Consider the following 21948-nt stretch of genomic DNA (forward strand, 5'->3'; position numbering starts at 1 on the left):
TATCTTGGTTTGCCTAAAGACTGGTCTATCAAACCAAATTGACTTGTGCGTGCAGCAGTGCCTCTGGAGAGTTTGCACCATTTTGAGGACTTGTATGTGCGGTCAATGCCTAACACTGTAGACCTAAAAGCAGCGCTGAGCATGCACAGTTGCCATAGTGAAGGATAGACGTGGCTAGGCACTGACAGGCTTGCTTGATGAAACAGTGTTCTCTCGGATTCCCCCTCTCCAGCTGCCCCTGGATGTTCAGTGGCCTCTAAGGTTATCCTCCACCTCACCCCACCCCCCGCCAGCCTTCTAAAGCCTTCCCCCTCTCTTATAAGAAATTTCAGATCGCAAAGGAAAATAAGGGGTCCGGGAGAACAAGTGATAAGAAGTATCTTTTAGTTGCATGCTAGACATTTTCTAAGATGCTCAGTAAAAACAGATTGTCTGCACGAATGGATGCTATCCGTGTGGCAAACAGATGAGACCAGGGAGGCTTGCTTTTAACGTACAAGTTTTACCATTTACAACAGATAATGGGTTCGTACTATCTCAGACCCGGGAGTTCACTGGAGCTTGGAGCAGTTCTCAAGCCTCTCAAGCCTATACACACACCCACAACACTCTCTCTCTCTCTCTCTCTCTCTCTCTCTCTCTCTCTCTCTCTCTCGTTTGAACTCCCTAGCTTTGTTTGCTCTTAACCTTTCGAAACTACACAGACCAATAATATTTACGTAAACAGATGAAAATGTGTTGATAGAACCTGCCTCCGGGGTCCCATCCCCTCCTCTCCTACGTTCCTTCAAATCGAATAATAATCGCTCGGAGCAGTGTCAGTTTACATAAATGGCTCCCTTAGAATCTCACGCTGTTCAGGAGATGCATTTTGGTAGTTTAGTGGCATTAAAAAATAGTAGATAGTTTCCCAGAGCCTGGACACTTACATAAAAGCGACCTGTTCATTTATAAATTAAGCTTCAACGGGGTTTGCATTTTTGTAAATCTATGTTGTTTCGAGGTGTAGGCAATTGATTTGTGTATTAGCCATTATCACTACAGATTACTTGTATGGGACGTTAAAAACTGGCTCCGCCCCCGTTGCTTCCTCCTACCTCTCGAAATCTATGATTCGGACTAGGTCTAAAGAGAGAGGAGCATTTGGAAAGGATTTGGAGATTAAAAATACGATTTTCAACACAAAGACCACAAGCAGCGTTGGACAACAAGAACTACTTAAAATTTAAATAGTTTAAAAATTTAAAACATCACATCCCCAGAAGTTGGAGGACGACAAAAGTCCGAGTCGTCCAGTAAGCTTCCAGAGACTGATCGCCCTTCTGCTCTGAAAAAAAAAAAAAAAAAAAAATCCGGGCAGGCGACACGGACACGTTGCGATGAGTTTCAGCTGCAGAAGAGGAAGAGCATCACCTGCAGTCCGAGGCGTGGGAAACACTGCTGGACCCGGTCTGGAAGCCAGCGAGGTGAGCGCAACGGGGGGCCCTGGCTGGCTGATCCGGTGGTGAGTGCGAAGAAGCCGGCGCTTGGCGGAGCCGGGAGACTCCGCGGGGAGGAGAGGGACGTCTGCGGCCAGGAAGATCACTGCAGCGGGGAAGCTGGCGGCAGCCTGGGAGTCCTTAGCTGCAGCTGGCTGGGAGGCCGACTGAAGCCGGAGAACCCGGTCAGCGCCGGGGAGCCGGGGGCGAGGCGGGGCTCTGACGTCACCTCCCCTCCCCCAGCCGCTCCTAGAGGGAGGAGTAGGGAAAAGAGGCAGAGAGATCCGCCGCAGTTGCCGGCCGTAACTCCTCAACTCGGCAGCTGGCTGCCTGGACATGTCCTGACAAACTTGGCTTCCCCTCGGCTCTCTCTCCAGACCTCGTGCGCTCTCTCTCCACCTCCTTTGGTGCTCAAACTTTCCCCGGGTCGAGAGCCACTGGAAATGCGCCCTCCTGAGTCCCGCCAGCACCGGAGGAGGAGGATCGCGCTCTGCTTGGGGATATGCTGAAGAGCCAAAGGAGGCAAAGTTGGTACTTGGAGCCCGGATCCTAACAAATATCCGAACGGCGTGGGAATTACCCAACTGCCAGGGACTGTAAGGGAAAGCACCGAGGACCGGGCTACTGTGGTGAGTTCTTTGTTCAGTGCATGCCTTGTAGAATTTAAGTTTAATCGTAAATGAAATAACGTGGGGGATGTTTCACTGTGAGCGATTGGGGGGAATTCATGTGGATCCTCCACGGTCTGCGCTCAGGGAACTGGACTACCCAGTGGCCTTCACGGGGCGCGGGAATGGAAGGCAGGCATGCGCAGCTTTTGGAATTCACAAAATACACACAGAGCGCTGTTCAAAAGAACTTGAGAAGTGAAGCCGTTTGTGCATTATTTTCAGTGTAACTTGTTATAGAAATGGTGCCCAGGGAGGGCGCGTTGGGGACTGGGTGATCTGCAGTGGCGCAGCGCCCTCTAGTCCGAGCATTAGGCAAGGCGCGCTCCCAGCTCCCAGCTCAGTGCAGACCCCGAACTTGGACCTGCCGGGTACGCTTAACGACGTGGACCAGACAGAGCTCGATCGCTTCCACCTCAGCTTTCATTTACACCGGACGACACTTAATACATTTCAAAAAAAAATCAGCTTGGGTGGACTGGGTGTAGGGGCAGTGCTGGGGGGAAAGGATTTTTTTTTGGGGGGGGATGGGGCAACGGTCCCTTTTCCACCTAATTTCAATGAAGCTCGGGGTCAAAGAAGATCGACTATTTAAAGGATGTTCGCGAAACTTGAACTACAGTTCTCTTCATGTGAAGGCAATTCGCTCGTAGCCAAAAAGGTATCTCCATTTCGTTCCGTTGGTGGCTAAAGGCTTAGCAAAATGTGGCAACACAAGAGACTGCATTTTTGGCTTTCAGCGGTTCCTGTAACGACCAAGTGCAACTTCTTCCAGGCAGTGAGATCCATTAGTAAGCCTGGCTATTTAGGATTCTTAATTAGATATTTTAGTCCGAGTAAGCACTAATATATCAATGAATTATTTTTTTTCAGGAATTCCTTTGTACCATTTAGAAAATTCAGTGATGATTTAATGTTATGGAATGATGTGTTTTTATACTTTTTATTGTTCTTTCCCTCTCCTAGGCCCTCTCGCACCCCCTCCCCCAACGGCTTTGTGTGTGTGTGTTGTGTATGTGTGTGTGGCTATGTTTTGTTCGGAGTTAAAATTCCGGGGAGGGGAGGGGAGGGGAGGGGGTCGCAAACTGGTTGAGGTTGGAGATCAGGTCTCCCACTTTCGCTGCGTTCACTAACCGGTAACTCCGCGAGCACTCTGCGCAATTGCAGCCGGGGCCAGATGAGACTTTGGGTTCCGATGCTGTTTTGCCTTTTCTGGGTGTTGTGAATATATACGTTCTAAATAGTGAGCGGGGAATTCAGAGGTACGAATCAGCACGCTCATTCTGCAGGCACTACTTTTTCTTCCCAGGCGTAACCTGCTAGACAGACACCATTATTTTTTTTTTTCCAGCCACCGTGCTTTAAGATGGCTTAAGAAGTGACGTTAACTTTGAGCCAAAGAAATACACTCTAGCCTCTGTCTGCGGTGCAATTCCCTCTGCAGCCCCCTCCACCCGCTCCTAGGGAAATCTGATCTCTTCGTCCTCGCAGCGTTAAAATGATCGAGCCCCACAAACTTTCCGAGGTCAAGTCCTTCCTCTTCTCTGGGCTGCGTCCCAAAGCGTGGCTGGCTTCGGCTGAGTCTCTGAGTCTCGTTTGCTCACCAGTCGGTACCTGGAGCTCTGCAGGCGCCGGGGGTAGACTTGCAGCCCTAGGATGCACTGGCTGGACGTTCGGGCGCCAGAGGGAGTTCTGCAAGTGGGGAGCCTGCTCGCCCTGTATCGCCCTATCTCGCAGGAGAACTTGTAGCTGCGGGGCCAGGCTCACCGATTACGGGACCCTTGTGGCAGAATTAAGCGCTGAGAATGCGCACCGGGATGCTCAGCTGCCTTTGTCCTACTGACCCAGGGATTGAGGAGGTGCGAGCAAGTGTGGGCGCCGTCTGTCTCGGGAGGCTAGCAATCCGGCTCACCTCCGCGATCCGGGAGGTCCAACCGAGTCTGAATTAACAGGTCGCGGGAAAACTTATGCATTTCCCCTGGCCTAATGTGGATTTCAGGAGGAAGTAAATTCCGACCTAACTGCATTCCTTTCCAGACCCTCTGTAGTTTTTTTTCACTCCAGCGGCTGCAGCCTCAGAGCGAGGCATTCAAATGCGGATTCGGGGATTTCCTGGAGGTTGGGGAAAAAAAGTCTAAAGGAATGTTGGGGGGACGTGGAGGGGCTGTTCCTTAGGTCCTAGGTGACTTCTCCCTACTTTCTGACTTTTTTTTGGGGGGGGGAACAAATGTTTCCCCTTTCCTAGAAGGGAAAATTGAATAAAATTCCTTCCAACAGCAACAGCTCGATATTCTAGCACAGTCCCCAAACTGTCCCTCCGGGTCTCATAAGCTCCTGGAAGGCGCTCGCCGGGCTCCACGTCGGAAGCCCGTCTGGGTAGCCCCTGGGGCGGGCGCTTCTGCCCTGGGGCGGGGCGGCCTCGGGCTGCGCGCACGGAGTCGGGGAGTCTCGGCGCTGGAGAAACGAGAGCCGGCGCTGGCAGGCGTGGCCGCGGGCGGAGGGATACGCACGGCGGGGAGTTGGGACGCGCGGACCCGGCTGGACGCGGCGGGGCTGGACGGCCGGCGGCGCCATGCGGACGTGCGGGCCCAGTGCGGCTCCCGGCACAGCGGGCTCCCGCCGCCGGGTGCGCTGAGCACCTGGGCCGTGCGCTCCGACCGCACCGCCGCTACTTTGGAGCCAACTTTGCAGTAAGTTTGCTAAGGGTGGAGTTGAGGCTGGGGCCGCGGGTGGGTGCCCTCCTTCCCTCCCTCCCACGCTCCTCCGGCTGCACGGTGGCCGGAGCTGCTGCTGGTCTCCTTGCCCTCTCGCTGAGATGAGTGGCGGCTCCAGGGTGCGGAGGCGGAGGGGTGGAGGGACCCGGCGGGACGTGGAGGGAATGGTGATTGCAGAGTCGGCGTCGGACGCTGCGGTTCCCCAGCAAGCTTGCTACTCCCCGGCCAGCATGCTACTCCCCGCAGCGCCAGGCTGTCTGACCCTGAACTGCGGGCTCCGGGTTCGACTCCTGTCCATCTCGGCTTTGGAGCGGTTTCCATGTACAGAGATGAAAGCGGAGCCGATCGCTTGAGCGTGGGATCTTTGAAATGGAGTCGCTGAGTTTCTTAGATGTTCTGTGCCCGGAGGAGTGCAGTGCCGAGGTTTAATGCGGCTCCTTTACAAGGCTAAGCCTGGGGGGTGAGGGGGAGTGTGCGACCAGGCAGTTAGTTGCTTGTCTGTTTTCTGGAAGATAAACTTTTGAGATCTTGATTAAAAGAGAGGGTCTGCTTCACAGTCTTCTCTGATTTCTTTCAGAGAGCTAACTTTCGGTTGTCTTGTAAGAATCCCACCCCCCACTGATGGGAATTGCAGGGCCTTGGAAACAAGGAGACAATTGTGTGCTATAGCAAAGTAAATTCGCAAATATTTTCTATGTAGTTAATTTTTTTTTCTTGTGCCTGAACTATAGTTTCATTAATTGGCTTTTGTTAAGCAACTCCCGAGTGCTGGTAGAGATTAAAAAAAAAACTGAGAATTTACTTAGACTATTAGAATCAGAAAAGATTTAAAAGACACATAAGTTACCTTTGCAAAAGCTAACGTGTGATCCTTCGTGTATTCGATATTTAATAGTTTAAGAGCATATTTTCATGTGCTATGCTAAGAGATGTTGATGGTTTTCACATCAGTCTTAGCTCTGTTACCCAACCACACAAACAGTTGTTGCCTGTACTCCACAACTGTATCGGTTCATTATAGGTTATTTGGCTTTGGGTTTCGGGATCATTGTTCATATCTAGGTGTTAGAACTTTTCCTCTCTCCTCGTTAAATATATATATTTTTTAAGATATACAGATATTTAAAACGTGATTTTTTTAAAAAAAATGATGCAACTCTCAGCTGTGGCTGAAGTAGTATTTTACAAGCTTAGTGTAACTTTGGTTTAAAAGTTTGCCCTTGTGTGCCAATTTCTTGAAAAATTAACATCTTAAATGAGCCAACTTTTTTTTTTTTTTTTTTTAGAAACTCCCACTGTGAAAAGAAGTAAGGTTGTTAGAGGCCTTCATAAAGTCATTTGGGCCACCTGTGAGTTCATTTTTGTGGGTCTCTCCACATGTCTTTATTGGTTTCACATTGTGTGCTAGTAGATTGATCTAACTTCATTCCAAAGATATATGTTCAAAGTAATAAAGAATGAAGGTTTCCTTTAAGTAAGTCCCCCTTTGTAGGGTCCATCTGCAAAGTCAGCTCTTGGGCATCTTTGGAGAAGGCCTTTCTTAACTTAACGTGTTCGAAGTGGGAGAGCTCTTAGGGCATTGATTCTCTGTGTAATGGTCTTCGGAAGTCTGCTTAGGCTACCTGTTTTCCACTTAGGTCTGGCTAGTTTTATATTCAATAAGCCAAATCACATAGGCACATTCTAGTGTTAAATGCTGATTTGTAGCTTGAAAGACCTTAGTTCATAAAGGAAGTGGAAGGACTCTGCATTCTAGTCTTCATGGTTGGGAATTTACAGTAGGAAAGTATTCCTTTTTGAGCAGATTGTGTGGAAGGTGAAGGCAAGCACTATCTTAGACCCTGGAAAGGTGTTTTCAAGTCGGATGGTGTACACCGTTTAAGATCAGAAAGTGGCTAGTTCTCCTTTGAGAAGAAGCAGTTTTACTTAGAAACTTGTATGTTGACTATTTTCAAATATGAAAATAACCCTTTTATTATTATTTTTAATGTGTATGGCTGTTTTGCCTGTTTGTATGTCATGTGCCATGTGTGTGCCTGGTGCCCTCAGAAGCTGGTAAAGATCTTCTGGAAATGGAGTTACAAATGGTTGCAAGTTGCTATGTGGGTGCCGGGAACCGAACCTGGATCCTTGGGAAGAACAGCCAGGCTCTAAAACTCTGAGTTATCTTTTTTTAAAAATAAACTTGTCTTTTCTTGAAAGGTCCAGATTTAAATATTTCTCAGATTCTTGATTAATTCCAAGAGCTCCTTGTATACTTGAAGATAAATACATCTATTGCTTATGTATTTTGTGCAAGCCCTTTGGGAATTCAGTCATTTAATCTTTGTCCTTTGTAGAGTGTTTAATCATGAGGCTCTGTGACAAAGTCTGCAGTAAGACACTGATAGTTCTGAAGGCTTTTGAGGTGGCAGTGACCTAATTTTGGACCAGCTAGGAATTAAGAGCCATTTAAAGGGCCACCATCTATAATGCTGTTCCTGACCTAGTGGTTGTCCCTGAATTTTTTTCTGTTAAGGGAGCAGAAGCACTCTCATATTTTCCTTGTGTATATCCTCTCCCATTTACTCTTGCCTTCAAGCCTTCCTTCTTGGTCTTTTATCCATCTGTCCATTGGTCAATCCAGAAACTGTGAGTCTTCTCTGCAAACATCAGGGCTTGACACAGTGTACCTAGGTGAATAAGTCAGGTCTCCTGTCCTTAAAGAGCTCAGGCCCGGTAAGAGAAGGCTAAGTCAGTGTTGGATGTTGGAAGAGATCGGTTAAGATCATCCTAACACTTGAGCAAGCTGGGGCACCTGCAGTGGATTTGGGTGAGTTCCTCACGACTGAGGAGGGAGTGGGTTGGGGAGACCAGGAATGTACAAAGTAGCATGTGGGTTGTGTGACTTGACTGTGGTCTGCTGACTAGAGAGAAAAGAGACCTTAGCTAGAAGAAAGTAAAAGCTCTGGGTGAGTTACCGATGCTGCTTCTAACTTAGGTTCACTGGACTTTCTTGTTTCTGCTGTCATCTTTTGGCCGGGGGTAGAACCCAGAACAAACAATAAATGACAGTGCCGGAAACTAGCCTTTGAACACAGCAGGGTAATTTTTATGGGGCAAAGGTTAAGGACACGTAAACAAGGAAATGCTGTAGAGAAGCCACTGAACTGTTTTAGGAGACTTAAGTTGCATTTGGATTGTCTTTCGAATGAAGATAGTATAGCTAATGCCTTAGGTTAACACACCCCCTAGACACTGGTTGGGAGTCCTGTGCTCAAATAGCTTGGCATGATCCAAGCCTATGAGAAAGTGCCCCTTTAGTTTGAAGTAAGTGACACTGATTACATTAGATAAGTAGCCAGAGATCAGATTATCAAAATTCTTTCGTCAAAACCTAGTAGGAATATACCAAGTCAGGGTCTGGAGAGAGAGCCCAGGGGTGAAGGGGTACTTCTCTTTCAGAGGACCTGACCTCTGTTCCCAGTACCCCCATTGGTGGCTCACAACAGCTTCTAACAGATGCTGGGCATCCCAGGCCTCCTGTGCGCACACTCCCACACAGACACACATGCACATAATATAAGATAAAATAAATCTTAAAAATATACACATATATTTATTCAGTACACACTGAATCAGCAGGCAAAAGAAAAAAAACATTAGTGGGCCAAAAAAAACACCCCGAGTATATTCAAATGATACATAATAGGAAAGAAACGTGAGTGGGTTCAGTGGGGTAGGGCTAGAAAACAGGATTACTCAGGTACATGACGTACTGCGTCTGAATAAATGCACATATGGATCAGGTGCGGCAGCGCAGGTAGAAAGCGGAGCAGCCCCGAGAAAGAAATAAGACAATTCCAGGTAACATTTTCTAAATGGAGGTTTGGCAGATATAAAAGGACAGCTAAACTCTGAATTTGAAGGGGTTGAGGGGCAAGAAGGGTTGCGGGGAGGGTGGCAGGAAGCTGTAAGGACTGTCTAGTGCAGCCCCCAGGTTCTCAAAGAAATGCAGTCCACAAGATTTAGCTTCTGTGCCTTCGCTTGGTCGGTAGGTGACAGATTACAATGTTAAGTCTTCTGCACCCTTTCTCTCTATTTGATCCCTTAGCTTACAACTTGGAGTGCTGTGGGGAATTAGTAAGACTCTCCCCTGAAATAGAAAAGTACAGTGGACCTGAATGATTTTTTTTTTTTACAGTGAGAAACCAGCGGAGAGGCTGTCTTAACTTAGAGCAGATGGTATTCCAGGAGGGCTCTTCTTTAGGTACCTGAGAGGGTGGACTCAGCTGCGGGCACGTTGGAAGCTCTCGGATGAGGTCTTTAAGGCGGTAATCGAGGTTTTGTGTGGGAAGAAGAGGCTTGTCGTACTATAGTCCCTTGTGAATGAGGTATAGAGCAGCAGTTTGTAAGAAGAATCAGGGAAGTCCAGTCTTTCAGGTGTTGTTTTGTTACAGATTGCTTTTCTGTTTTAGGCACTTGGGTGATGTAAAGGACTCAGTGTTGGGTAGCGGGGTAAGTGGCTTGAAGCATGGCACTTAAGATCAGGGAAGATGAGCACGGAAGAAGGTCATTTGCTCATGACGCCTGAAGAAGAGGTCTCTCTCTCTCTCTCTCTCTCTTTCTCTCTTTCTCTCTCTCTCTCTCTCTCTCTCTCTCTGTGTGTGTGTGTGTGTGTGTGTGTGTGTGTGTGTGTGTGTGTGTGTGTGTTTTGCTGGGATGGATCTGAAGGCTTCCTGTTAGGTATTTTAGGCTAGCAGTGGTTTTTAGGAGAGAAGGAACCGTGAAAAGCAGTCAACGACATGCTGAGAAAGTACTTTTTGTGGAGATCCTTTCCAAGGTAAGAAAAATAACGGTGTTAGTTTAAAGGAAATGCAATGTTGAGAGCCATTTATTTTTAAGTAGGGAGGAACCTGTGTTTATAACCTCAGCAGGACAGAAGGGGTTGTTGAACGCTGAGCTCTAGAGCGACAGAAAGATGCAGTGTTTTATGGAGTCAGGATGTCAGGCAGTCTCTCAGGCGTCTTTGGCCCGGACTTTACTCTTCTGCTCCGAGTGGTGCTTTCCCCTTCCTGACCTGCCATTTTAGTGAAGTACCTCTGCGCACATACCTGAGTGCACTGGGAGCATAATTTGGCTCTTACTGAAGCCATGATAATTTGGGAGTAGAAGAAGTCGCCATGGTAATTGCTGCTTACTGTTCCAAAGCATCGCGTAAGTTATTTCTGTCTGCAGAGAAAAAGCACATTAGGTGATAGAGACTTAAAACAGGAGAGGCAGACAGCCTGTTTCTGTGGGCAGAGTCTGTCCTGGAACCTGGGTGTGACAAACAGAGAGCAAGCAGCCTAAACTGATGGCCCCAGTCAAGAAGAGAGGGGTAAAAAGGAAGGGGTGAGTCCAAGGGTGTTTGTCAGCCTTGACACCTGTGCCCTGTACTTACCGTCTGGACTTTGATGCTAATTAGAAAAGTCACCTTCGTAATTCTAATAGCCTTGTTCCTACAGACTCATGTACACAGTGAGTTATATTTTATATAGAGATTATCAGAAAATATATTTACCTTTCTTAGAATGAGAACACATTTAACTTTTATTTTGGGGCCAGGGAAAATGGCATAGTGGGTAAAAAAAAAAAACTTGATATCCCGAGGTTGATTCCTGTAGCTCACACCCGGGGAAGGAGAGAACTAACTCCTGCAAAGTTACCCTCTGACTTCCGTGTATATCACGCCATGTGTACACTCAGTGCACACATGCGTTACAACAGGTTAGAAAACCTTGGGTCCAATATCCAGAGGGGGGGGGGGAAGTGACAGTAAAGAGAATATTAAACTGTAAACTTCAATAGCCAGTTAAAGGACAGTGACACTTGCTGATTGTGAGAGTGTAGAGTCCAGTGCAGAGGCCCAGTGCACAGTTCTTCACTTACATTTCCCTAATATATAGGGGATAAAGATGACCACTTTTGTGTTTCAGGACAGTGGCCTCTCAATTTTAAGTGTCATGGCATTAAACAGAATTCATGAGTTTAAGAAGTTCCACCTCTGAAGCATGAGAACCGCTTCTAAATCTTCTAGTTTTAGGTAAAAATGGATGAATTGGAAAAAAGAATACATTTCAGGAGATATTATTAACCCTATAGAAATTAGAAGCCATGTTCTGTGAACAGATGCTGTGTGCTGTTTGTGAAGGATTTTATTTGACATAAAATCCTCTGGCGAAGAAATAGGAGGGTATTAATATCTTACTTTTTGCCAGAAAAGTTATTTTTTCTTGTGTAGGTAAAGATTTTAGAGGTCTATAGTAAAGACGTTTAAGGGGATCCCAGGCTCCACGCCTGAGCTAAGGACATATTCTTTTTTCACTTTGGGAAATATAAATTAGAAGTCCCAACTTAACTATGAGTTTAAGCCCTGTGACTGCTTTCTAAATATCAAAGGATAACTCGGCTGAGATGATTTTAGAGTCTAATTTTCATAAGTCTGAAACTTAGGTAATAACATACTTTTTAAACAAAATGGCGGAACCTACCCCTTACCCCACCCTCTCCCATACTTGTACTGTTTGTCTTCCGGAGAGTGGAGCTACAGTTACGACATTTTATAATGAAACCTGAATCCACAGTTCATTAATACCTCTGTAGGGCTAATAATGTCCCCGAAAAGTGGATTATTAAGAAATTAGATGATTGTGTTTAGTAATTTAACCTAATTATAGTGGTGTTCTGTCAGTAAACTCAGAGTTTAAAGAAGAAAAAAATGGGCTGGAGAGATAGCTCAGTAGTTGAGAGCACTGGCTGCTCTTCCAGAGGACCCTGGTTTGAGTCCCAGCACCCACATGGCAGCTCATAACTGCCTGTATCTTCAGTTCCAGGGGATCTGATGACCTCTTCTTGGTTCTGCAGGCACTGCCTTGCACGCACACACACTGCACAGACATATGTGTAGGCAAAACACCCATACACATAAAAAAGGTCAATAAATAAATAGAGAGAGAGGGAGGGGGAGGGAGAGAGAGAAAGTTGTAAATGTTTGTCAGTATAGTCCAGAAAGTTACTCCCATTTGTGATGTGTACTTTGGAACATGTGGGTTGTGGGTTAGTTATGGACGGGGGTGGGGGAGGGTGGAAGGAGGGATGGGGAGGGAAAGGGAGAGAAGGGGAGGGAGGTGTGTTTGGGAATCCAGAGAAGATGTGGCAGGCACAGTATGGTTGGCTCTCCATGGGGAGGGGACAGCTGCCCTGCTTATCAGTTGGGATTTCTCTTACGACTGAGGACTTGGGACAGGATCCCCTCTCCTGTGCTGGGCCGGTGATCATCATAGCTGGCATACAGGGGACAGGCCAAGTCTTTATGTTGGGCTTCATGCACTCAAAGATACTGGTATCTGAGTTCCTTGACACCCGTTCCTTGTTTTTTTTTCAGCTGCTTTAGCTGTTACTTTTATCCCTTAGCCTGTTTCTTCTGCTAATTTCTCTGTCTTGTTAAGCATGGATCCTTGACCAGCTAGCTTTTCCTTTCTAGCCTTAAAAGCTGTCTTCCTTGTTTGGGTGATTCCTCAGATGTTTGTCTCCAGGCTGGATTTCCCTTCCACCTCCCCCACACACACCGCACTGCCTACTTGAAAGTTTTATTATTTGCATAACCATAGCCTCTGTAAGTCAGTCATCTGTCTGTTGCTGAGGTAATCTACTTGCATGGAGGAATGATTTAATTTGGTTCTTAGTTTCCATCCACCATCAATTGGCCCCGTTCTTTGGTCCTTGTCTTGGAATAGATATCAAGGTGCAAACTTGTGGAGAATGTCCGTTTACCTTGAAGTAAGGGGCAGAGAGGTGGAGGTGGAGGCTGGGGAGGAGGGTGGAGGAGGGCGGCCGGGAAAGGAGTGGGGTCCTAATAGCCCCTTTAAGGACATGCATGCTTCCAGTGACCTAGCTCCCTTGCTTTAAACTTCATCCATCTGTTAATGATTGCATCTTCACTGGAGGAGAGGGTGCCACCAGACACTAGCTACCAAATCTTGGGAGAGGTGGGGGCACTCTGGAGGGACTCTTCTAAACAGCTGCAGTCAGAACATCCTGTGGTGATCTGACCTGCTGATCCCATTTCCAGACCCTGGACCCATCGTCATCCTTCTCTTGGTCTCCCATCCCTCTGGTTTAGATGCCACCCTCTTTGTTCAGCAGAGTCCTTGACATCTTTGGTATTTTTATGCTCCTTTCTGTCCCTTTCTTTCAGTTCAGCAGTGCATGTTTCGATAGGCCCAGAGTTTGACCACTTCTCCCCTCCTCCAGTATTAATCGTAATGGTTTAAGCTCCCTGGCTTCTTACCCGTCCTATTGTATAACAGCTTCTGATTGGGGATGCCCTCCCATACTGGCTTTTATCCGTGCCAGCGACCACATGTTCCTGCTCCAAATCCTCCTGCAGTTTCTCATTTTATTGGGAGTAAAATACAGGGCCATAAAAATGTGGTTGAGTAAATATATAAAAGGTAAGAATGGACACATTAACCTCAGAATTCTAAGCAGGGGTGGGGTTATTCTCTCCACCTGAGAAGCGCTGGCCACCTATTGGCCTCCTTCCACAGAGCATCAAACGTAAAAGCAGGACAGGGAATGACCTGGCTATGGAGAAAACTGACAGGATCTCAGCTGAGGTTGGGATGAGGTCAGTGTCAGCACTGGGAAGTCACGTATGTCACTTGTGTGACATGTGGAAGATGACACTGTGGTCCAAGACGTAGTCCCAGTCTAATCATAAAAAATTGAATTCCAGTGTGTGACGGTGCTAGCTAGCTCCGTAGTAACGTGTTCATGTGAGATGCTGGTGCAGAAACGCTTCCGATACTCTCGAAATGGCAGTAAAACTGTCCATGATCTTTTTTCTTCCAGTCTTTGTCCCTGGCTTCTTTTCCAGCCCCACTGTGTTCCAGCTAGCTCGACTGGGCTCCAGCCCTACTGTGCTCCAGCCCCAGGTCTCTCTCAGTTATTTTTTCTCATCCCATTGTGTTCTAAAGAACATAGGCGTTACTTCCCAGAAATGTCACTTGTGCTAAGCTTGAGAAATACATGAAGTTTTTCTTCCCCAAAGCTCCAGTGCAGTCTCTGACTGTGTGCTTCTTCTGAAGCCCTTACTCATCATTCAGTGGGCTCTTTTTCTCTTGATAGCCTGTTTGCTTTACCAGGAAGTGCACCCACCTTCCTTCCTTCCTTCCTTCCTTCCTTCCTTCCTTCCTTCCTTCCCTCCCCCCCTCCCTCCCTCCCTCCCTCCCTCCCTCCCTCCCTCCCTCCCATATGGAAAGTTTGGTTCACTTTTCATTCAAAGCATCTAGAGATGTACCTGCCTCACAGTAGGTGACTATTAAATATTTGTTGAAAGATTTAAATAATTAAAAGAGCAACCATATGATGCGCGCGCGCACACACACACACACACACACACACACACACACACACACTTAAGCTAAAATTAAGACAGAGTATGGTAATTGAATATTTCTCTCTGTCTGTCTGTTCCTTCTCCCTCCAAATAGAATCAATTGTTACCTGTCAAGAATTTTTCTCTATTTTGAGCATATCCGATACATCCACGCACAGCTCTTCTTCCCTCCTTTGGCAAACATAAATGCGATCAGCTTAGTTTTGCTAGTCCATTTCTCTAAGTCTCATTACTCGTCAGCATGTTGAATGCTCTCTGATTTTTGATGACTGTAATATTTTACACGGAGAACTAAGAACTAAACACATTGAAGTGCTCGCAGAATTATCTGGATGTAATTGTTCGTTGCGAAGTGAAACGTCATAGTAACACTGTCTATAAAAACCTGCTTCTTAAGGAGGACAGCCCGTGTTCAGCGTCATGTTTGTAGATGGTCTTTAAAGCATTTTTCTTTATGTGTACTTTTCTATTCCCACTTCAGATGTGTTTGGATTATGATCTTTGCCTTCCTTAGTCCTTACATATGGAAAACAGAGATATTCCATAGTATGATCTTACCTTACAGCCTATAGTTGATCTCGATCTCTCTCTCTCTCTCTCTCTCTCTCTCTCTCTCTCTGCGTGTGTGTGTGTCTGTTAAACTTACAGAATTGGTTTTTTTGTTTGTTTTTTTTTGTTTTTTAATCAAACTCAAATTTCCTCAAGTATTAGAACTAGTGAGCAAATTGAGATTTCTGTAGGGGTAGTTTTTGGGAGACGGTTCTTATTTTGTTAAATTGTCCTTGTCCCTTTAGAGGTCAGAGATCTATCCGTCTGATTTCCTGACTTGTCTGTTGAGGAGAAGGCCTGAAAGCTGCCGAGCAAGTTACGGTGCCCAGCTTGAACTTGATTGAGTATCAGTTAAGCTCCTAATTGCTTTAGGCATATCGGTTTTCTTCTTTTCCCCCCTCTAATAAAATGACTAATGGGGCAAGCTGGCAGTGGCTGAGTTAAGATACTGTAAATTAATGTTGCCATACTAATTTTGCTGGGCTGTCAAGCCAGCCCTCCAGTCTGCCGCTTCTTTCACCTTTGCTAGTACCTCACAATCTGTGCATATTCATCAGAGGATGACTCTGCAAAGGGCACACTTCTGTACACTGTGCTGTCAGCTCTGGGGGCTGTGAACGAGCATTGATCCCCCCCCCCCCATGAATTTGCTGGCGTGATAAAGAACAGCTGGTGAGAACAGAGCCCTGTTCTCTGGCCAGATCTCAGCCCCGTGGATCTGACCTGCCTTCCCACGTGTTAAAGGCTACTCTTTGTTCAGGCTCCCCCTTTCCCTTCTCAGCCACTCTCTGCCCTTCCTGCAGCTCTGCCTCCTTCCTACCTTGCTTTGATGCTTTCATGGTTCTGTTTTTGTGCATGTATATCTCTTTTCGCTGGGGACGCCTGGGTGAAAGAGTATGAGGGGCTTTGAAGCTACCAGACCCTCGAACAAGGGGTTATTGATAGCAGTGATGATAAAATGTCAGTGCTCAGGATGAGATTTGCTTCTCTGCCATAGAAAGAGCGGTTACCTATCAAGCTCCTGAATTCAGGTTTTCCTATTATAAAATGACCTTTTACTGTATGCTCAGGTTGGTGTTTAGGAATTACTTCACTACACATTTGATGGTAATGATTACTGTAATTCCTTTAAATAGGTTCGCAGTACTAAATGGGACAGTAAGGAACTGCTGTGTGGAGTGAACTTAATTATTTTTATGAAGAAATAATTCCAGGATGAATTTTGAGATCAGATTACAAGCTATCATTATATACGGTCCTGTAAAAGCACCGTTTAGGATTTTTTTTCCTAAAGGCTTTGCACGTTTACAATCCTGTGTTAGCAGAAGTTTGTAAGCTTCCCAGGCTTGGCGAAACTTGATAGCAGTAACAGATTGGGGCAAGTGGACTAGAGGTTCAAGTCCATCCTTGACTACATAGTGAGTTTGAGGCTAGCTTGGGTTATGTGAAATCATGTCTCATAGAATTTTTCCTCCCAGAAAATTGAGTTTTGAGGACGTAGTTCTTGGTGTGTAAGAGGAGGCGTATACTATTCCTTGCCTACTTTTTTTTTTTTTTTACCAAAAACTGATGTCTGTGTTTGGCCTGAAGTCTTAAGCTGGACAGTGAAATTCAGGGTTGGAGAGATGTCTCAACGGTTAGGAAGAGAGTTGCCTTGCAGAGTACCTGTTCCCAGACATGCACCGATGTACATGAACACAGTAACAACCAGGAAAAGATAGCTGTCAGACTCACTTCTAGAGTTGCTAGAGTGTTGATGTTTGTGTTGGGAAGCGTTTGCTCATATTCTGTATGGGTGGGAAAGGCTTGATGCGTAAGGCCTAAGTTTAATATTTATTCTCCTCGGCCCCAAGAGACACTCTTTTCTTCTTCTGTTACAGGTAGCCGAGAGTTAGACAATGGGGAGACACTTGGCCTTGCTCCTGCTCCTGCTCCTCTTTCTCCAGCATTTTGGAGACGGTGATGGCAGCCAAAGACTTGAACCAAGCTCACCCATCCAGTTTACACACTTCCAGTACAATGTCACTGTGCACGAGAACTCAGCGGCGAAAACCTACGTCGGCCACCCCAGCAAGATGGGTATCTACATCTTAGACCCCTCGTGGGAGATACGGTACAAAATCATCTCAGGAGACAGCGAAAACCTGTTCAAAGCGGAAGAGTATGTTCTCGGAGACTTCTGCTTCCTAAGGCTAAGAACCAAAGGCGGGAATACGGCCATCCTTAACCGGGAAGTGAGAGATCATTACACGCTGGTAGTCAAGGCAGTCGAAAAAGTCACCAGCGCTGAGGCCCGAGCAAAGGTTCGAGTGCAAGTGCTGGATACAAACGACTTGAGGCCGCTCTTCTCCCCCACCTCCTACAGCGTCTCTCTGCCGGAAAACACAGCCATAAGGACCAGTATTGCAAAGGTCAGTGCCACGGATGCGGACATTGGAACCAATGGCGAGTTTTACTACAGTTTTAAAGACAGAACTGACATGTTTGCTATCCACCCCACCAGCGGTGTGGTTGTTTTGACTGGCAGGCTTGATTTCCTAGAGACCCAGCTCTATGAGCTGGAGATCCTGGCTGTGGACCGGGGCATGAAGCTGTACGGTAGCAGTGGGATCAGCAGCCTGGCCAAGCTGACGGTTCACGTGGAGCAGGCTAACGAGTGTGCGCCCGTCATAACCGCGGTGACCTTATCACCTTCTGAACTGGACAAGGACCCAACCTACGCTATCATCACCGTGGAGGACTGTGATCAGGGTGCCAACGGGGAGATAGCATCTTTGAGCATTGTGGCTGGTGACCTTCTTCAGCAGTTTAAAACAGTGAGGTCTTTCCCAGGGAGTAAAGCATTCAAAGTGAAAGCCGTAGGGGGCGTCGATTGGGACAGCCATCCTTACGGCTACAACCTGACATTGCAGGCTAAAGACAAAGGGACTCCTCCCCAGTTTTCCCCCGTGAAAGTCATTCACATCATTTCTCCTCAGTTCAGAGCTGGCCCTGTCAAGTTTGAAATGGATGTTTACAGAGCTGAGATCAGTGAATTTGCCCCTCCACATACACCTGTGGTCCTGATCAAAACCATTCCTAGCTATTCCCATTCGAGATATGTTTTCAAAAGCACTCCTGGAAAACCTAAGTTCGGTTTAAATCACAACACGGGTCTCATTTCCATTTTAGAACCCATTAGAAGGCAGCACACATCCCAATTTGAACTTGAGGTGACAACAAGTGACAGAAGAGCCTCCACCAAAGTCATGGTCAAAGTTTTAGGCACAAACAGCAACCCCCCTGAGTTCACACAGACTGCGTACAAAGCATCCTTCGATGAGAATGCGCCTGTTGGTACCGCTGTCATGAGGGTGAGCGCAGTCGACCCTGATGAGGGGGAGAATGGCTACGTGACTTACAGTATTGCAAACCTAAATCATGTGCCGTTCGTCATTGACCACTTCACTGGTACCATAAGTACCTCTGAGAATCTGGACTATGAACTGATGCCTCGGGTATACACGCTGAGGATTCGTGCTTCCGACTGGGGCTTGCCGTACCGACGGGAAGTGGAAGTCCTTGCCACGATTACTCTCAATAACCTGAATGACAACACTCCCCTGTTTGAGAGGATAAACTGTGTAGGGACCATTCCCCGAGACCTAGGTGTGGGGGAGCAGATAACCACAGTGTCTGCTATTGACGCAGATGAGCTGCAGCTGGTCCGATACCAGATTGAAGCTGGTAATGAGTTTGATTTGTTTGACTTAAACCCCAGCTCTGGTGTGCTGTCGTTAAAACACTCGCTTATGGACGGCTTGGGTGCAAAGGTTTCTTTTCACAGTTTGAGAATCACAGCAACGGACGGAGAAAATTTTGCCACGCCGCTATACATCAACCTGACGGTGGCTGCCAGTCGCAAGCCAGTAAACTTGCGGTGCGAGGAGACCGGTGTTGCCAAAATGCTGGCAGAGAAACTCCTGCAGGCAAATAAGTTACATGGTCAGGGGGACGTGGAGGATATCTTCTTTGATTCTCACTCTGTCAATGCCCATGCTCCACAGTTTAGGGGTTCTCTTCCAACTGGAGTTGAGGTAAAGGAGAACCTTCCAGTGGGTGCCAGTATACTATTCATGAATGCTACTGATCTTGACTCTGGCTTCAATGGAAAACTCGTCTATGCTATTTCTGGGGGGAATGATGATAGTTGCTTAACTATTGACATGGAAACGGGAATGCTGAAAGTCCTGTCTCCACTTGACCGTGAAGTAACGGACAAATACACACTGAATATCACTGTGTACGACCTTGGTATACCCCAGAGGGCTGCCTGGCGTCTTCTAGATGTCACGGTTCTGGATGCCAATGACAACGCGCCCGAGTTTTTACAGGAGAGCTATTTTGTTGAAGTGAGTGAAGACAAGGAGATAAACAGTGAAATCATCCAGGTTGAAGCCACTGACAAAGATCTGGGCCCCAGTGGACACGTGACATATGCTATTCTCACGGATACAGAGAAGTTTTCAATCGACAGCGTGACCGGCGTGGTGAAGATTATCCAGCCTTTGGATCGTGAAGTGCAGCCTGTGCATTACTTAAAGATCGAAGCCAGGGACCAAGCCACAGAAGAACCCCGGTTGTTCTCCACTGTGCTTCTGAAGGTGTCACTTGATGATGTTAATGACAACCCACCTAGGTTCATTCCACCCAATTACTCTGTGAAAGTTCGAGAAGATCTACCAGAAGGAACCATCATCATGTGGCTAGAAGCCTATGACCCTGATGTAGGCCAGTCCAGTCAGGTGAGATACAGTCTCCTGGACCACGGAGAAGGCCACTTTGACGTGGATAAACTCAGCGGAGCAGTTAGAATTGTCCAGCAGCTGGACTTTGAGAAGAAGCAACTGTATAATCTCACCGTGAGGGCCAAAGACAAAGGGAAGCCGCTGTCTCTGTCTTCCACTTGCTATGTGGAAGTGGAGGTCGTTGACGTGAATGAGAACTTACACGCTCCAGTGTTCTCCAGCTTCGTGGAGAAGGGTGTAGTGAAAGAAGACGTCCCTATTGGCTCATCAGTCATGACCGTGTCAGCTCATGACGAGGACACTGGGAGAGATGGAGAGATCCGGTATTCCATTAGAGATGGCTCTGGTGTTGGTGTTTTCAGGATAGATGAAGAAACAGGCAAGTACAGTTATCACTTCCACTGGTTGTACTTCCTGCTGGTCTTTGCATCAGAATTCCTAGTTGGTTTCTGTTAGGGCTCGGCGTTGAAGTACGTCCACACGTTTTTTGTCCTTTTGTGCTGTGAAGCTATACACTGAAGGGTTAAGTGTACATAAAGTGAGTAAAAGAAAATGTAATTGATTACCACAGATACTGATCTCTGAAGTTTACTCTATTGTCAAGACCATCACATCATCATCGCTGTGGGTTTGTAGTAACCTTGAAAAGCATCCCAGTTAGGGTGTTTCGTGGTGTGATGTTTCCATGCTAGTATGGTAGCATCAACACCAGTTGTCTTGCCGTCTAAAGGGTAGTGCGTACCTGCAAAGTAATGCAGCATACCCGGAGACTTTTTATTCGCTAAAACTACTTTATCGTTTGCTTTACATCCTCAAGGCTTTGAGAGGCCATTGTCGGGCAGTGGAATAGTGAACTGAAAAGACCTGGCTGCTGGCTGTGTGTTAGTTAGGGTTTTACTGCTGTGAACAGACACCGTGACCAAGACAAGTCTTATAAAGGACAGCATTTAATTGGGGCTGCCTTACAGGTTTAGAGGTTCAGTCCATTATCATCAAGGGAAGAAATGTCAGCATCCAGGCATGCATGGTGCAGGAGGAGCTGAGAGTTCTAAATCTTCATCTGAAGGCTGCTAAGAGAATTCTGATTTCCAGGCAGCTAGGATGAGGGTCTTTAGACCACACCCACAGTGACACACCTACTCCAACAGGGCCACACCCTCTAATAGCGACATTTCCTGAGCATAGACAAACCATCACACACTGCCTGTTTCAGTCAGGATCTTCTTAAAATGAACTGTTTTATCTATAAGATGGAGACATTCAGTTTTTTAGTTTGTTTTGTTATGCTTTGTGATATAGGGGACCGAACCTAGTGCTAGGCAGGCACTCTATGTAAGGATTGGTTACATCAAGATTTATGTGAGGAAGTCTTTAAGTAATGTGTTGGGTTTATTAATAGTTTTTGGAAATGGTATTGGTGTTTTGCTTGAACATGCTATTTTTCCCCAGCATACAGTTCAATTCCTGGAATCTCTGAGATAGCCAGGTTTTTTTGTTTTTTGTGTTTTAAGACAGGGTGTCTCTGCCAGTCCTGGAACTCACTGTGTAGACCAGGCTGGCCTCAACCTTAGAGGTATGCCTGCTTCCGCCTCCTGAGTGCAGGGATTAAAGGCTTGCCACCCCCTAGACAATCCCTGACTCCCCCAACCTCTGTCCCTCTCCAGTATTTAGCTTTTGAGTGTGTGTGGTTTTTTTTTTTTTTTTTGAGGATACAGATCTCTACTTAACAAGTCAGTGTTCCAATGGATGTGAGCTTTATAGAATAGGCATTTTCTGCCTCTGATAATCTGGCTCATTATTGAGCACAGAAACTGCTCAATAAACAATAACGTAATAGGTGAATTGATAAAGGTTTTGACTTTGACTGCCCTGCCCTTGGAGTGTGGTAAAAAGAGGGAAATGTAATGTTCCAACACCACTAAGGTCTGGGCGGGCCTCAGTTTACAGATTTCCTTGATGCTCTTTCACAGATCTGTGTGTTCTAAGAAGACCTTTTCATTATGTTAAAACTTGATATGTTTGGTAATACCCCACACATAAGACAACAACAAAAGCCAGTAGTAATTTTAGCCATAAGTCACCCTATCTTAGGGTGCACAGCATGTGGAAAATAGAACCTTTGTCAGAGAACATAATTTGAAGGCTACAGGCTTGCTAAAATTATGCTTTCTATTAACTCAAGGGGCTTTCCCCTAATTGATTATATTTCACTACTGTCACTCACAAGGCCTTCTCAGAATTAGTTTAAGGCAGAGGGAAATGGCGTAATCAATAGGTGTTTGGTAATCAATCTTCTGGAGCAGACTCTTTTTGGGGGATGTCCTTCTGCCC

The 21948-nt window shown here is 46.5% G+C and overlaps 1 protein-coding gene across 1 annotated transcript in view; it reads left to right on the plus strand.

Moving 5' to 3' along the window:
• The first annotated feature begins 1930 nt into the window (after nt 1-1930).
• The window catches only part of Fat1 (FAT atypical cadherin 1), a 118854-nt gene continuing 98836 nt past the window's right edge, over nt 1931-21948 (plus strand). Inside the window, exons 1-2 of the mRNA XM_028786254.1 lie at nt 1931-2107; nt 16711-19996. Of these exons, the coding sequence (XP_028642087.1) occupies nt 16729-19996 (3268 nt within the window). The 5' untranslated portion in view covers nt 1931-2107; nt 16711-16728. The remainder of the gene's footprint in view (nt 2108-16710; nt 19997-21948) is intronic.

The sequence above is a fragment of the Grammomys surdaster genome, unplaced genomic scaffold, assembly GCF_004785775.1.
Source record: "Grammomys surdaster isolate TR1022 unplaced genomic scaffold, NIH_TR_1.0 125450, whole genome shotgun sequence".
NCBI lineage: Eukaryota > Metazoa > Chordata > Mammalia > Rodentia > Muridae > Grammomys > Grammomys surdaster.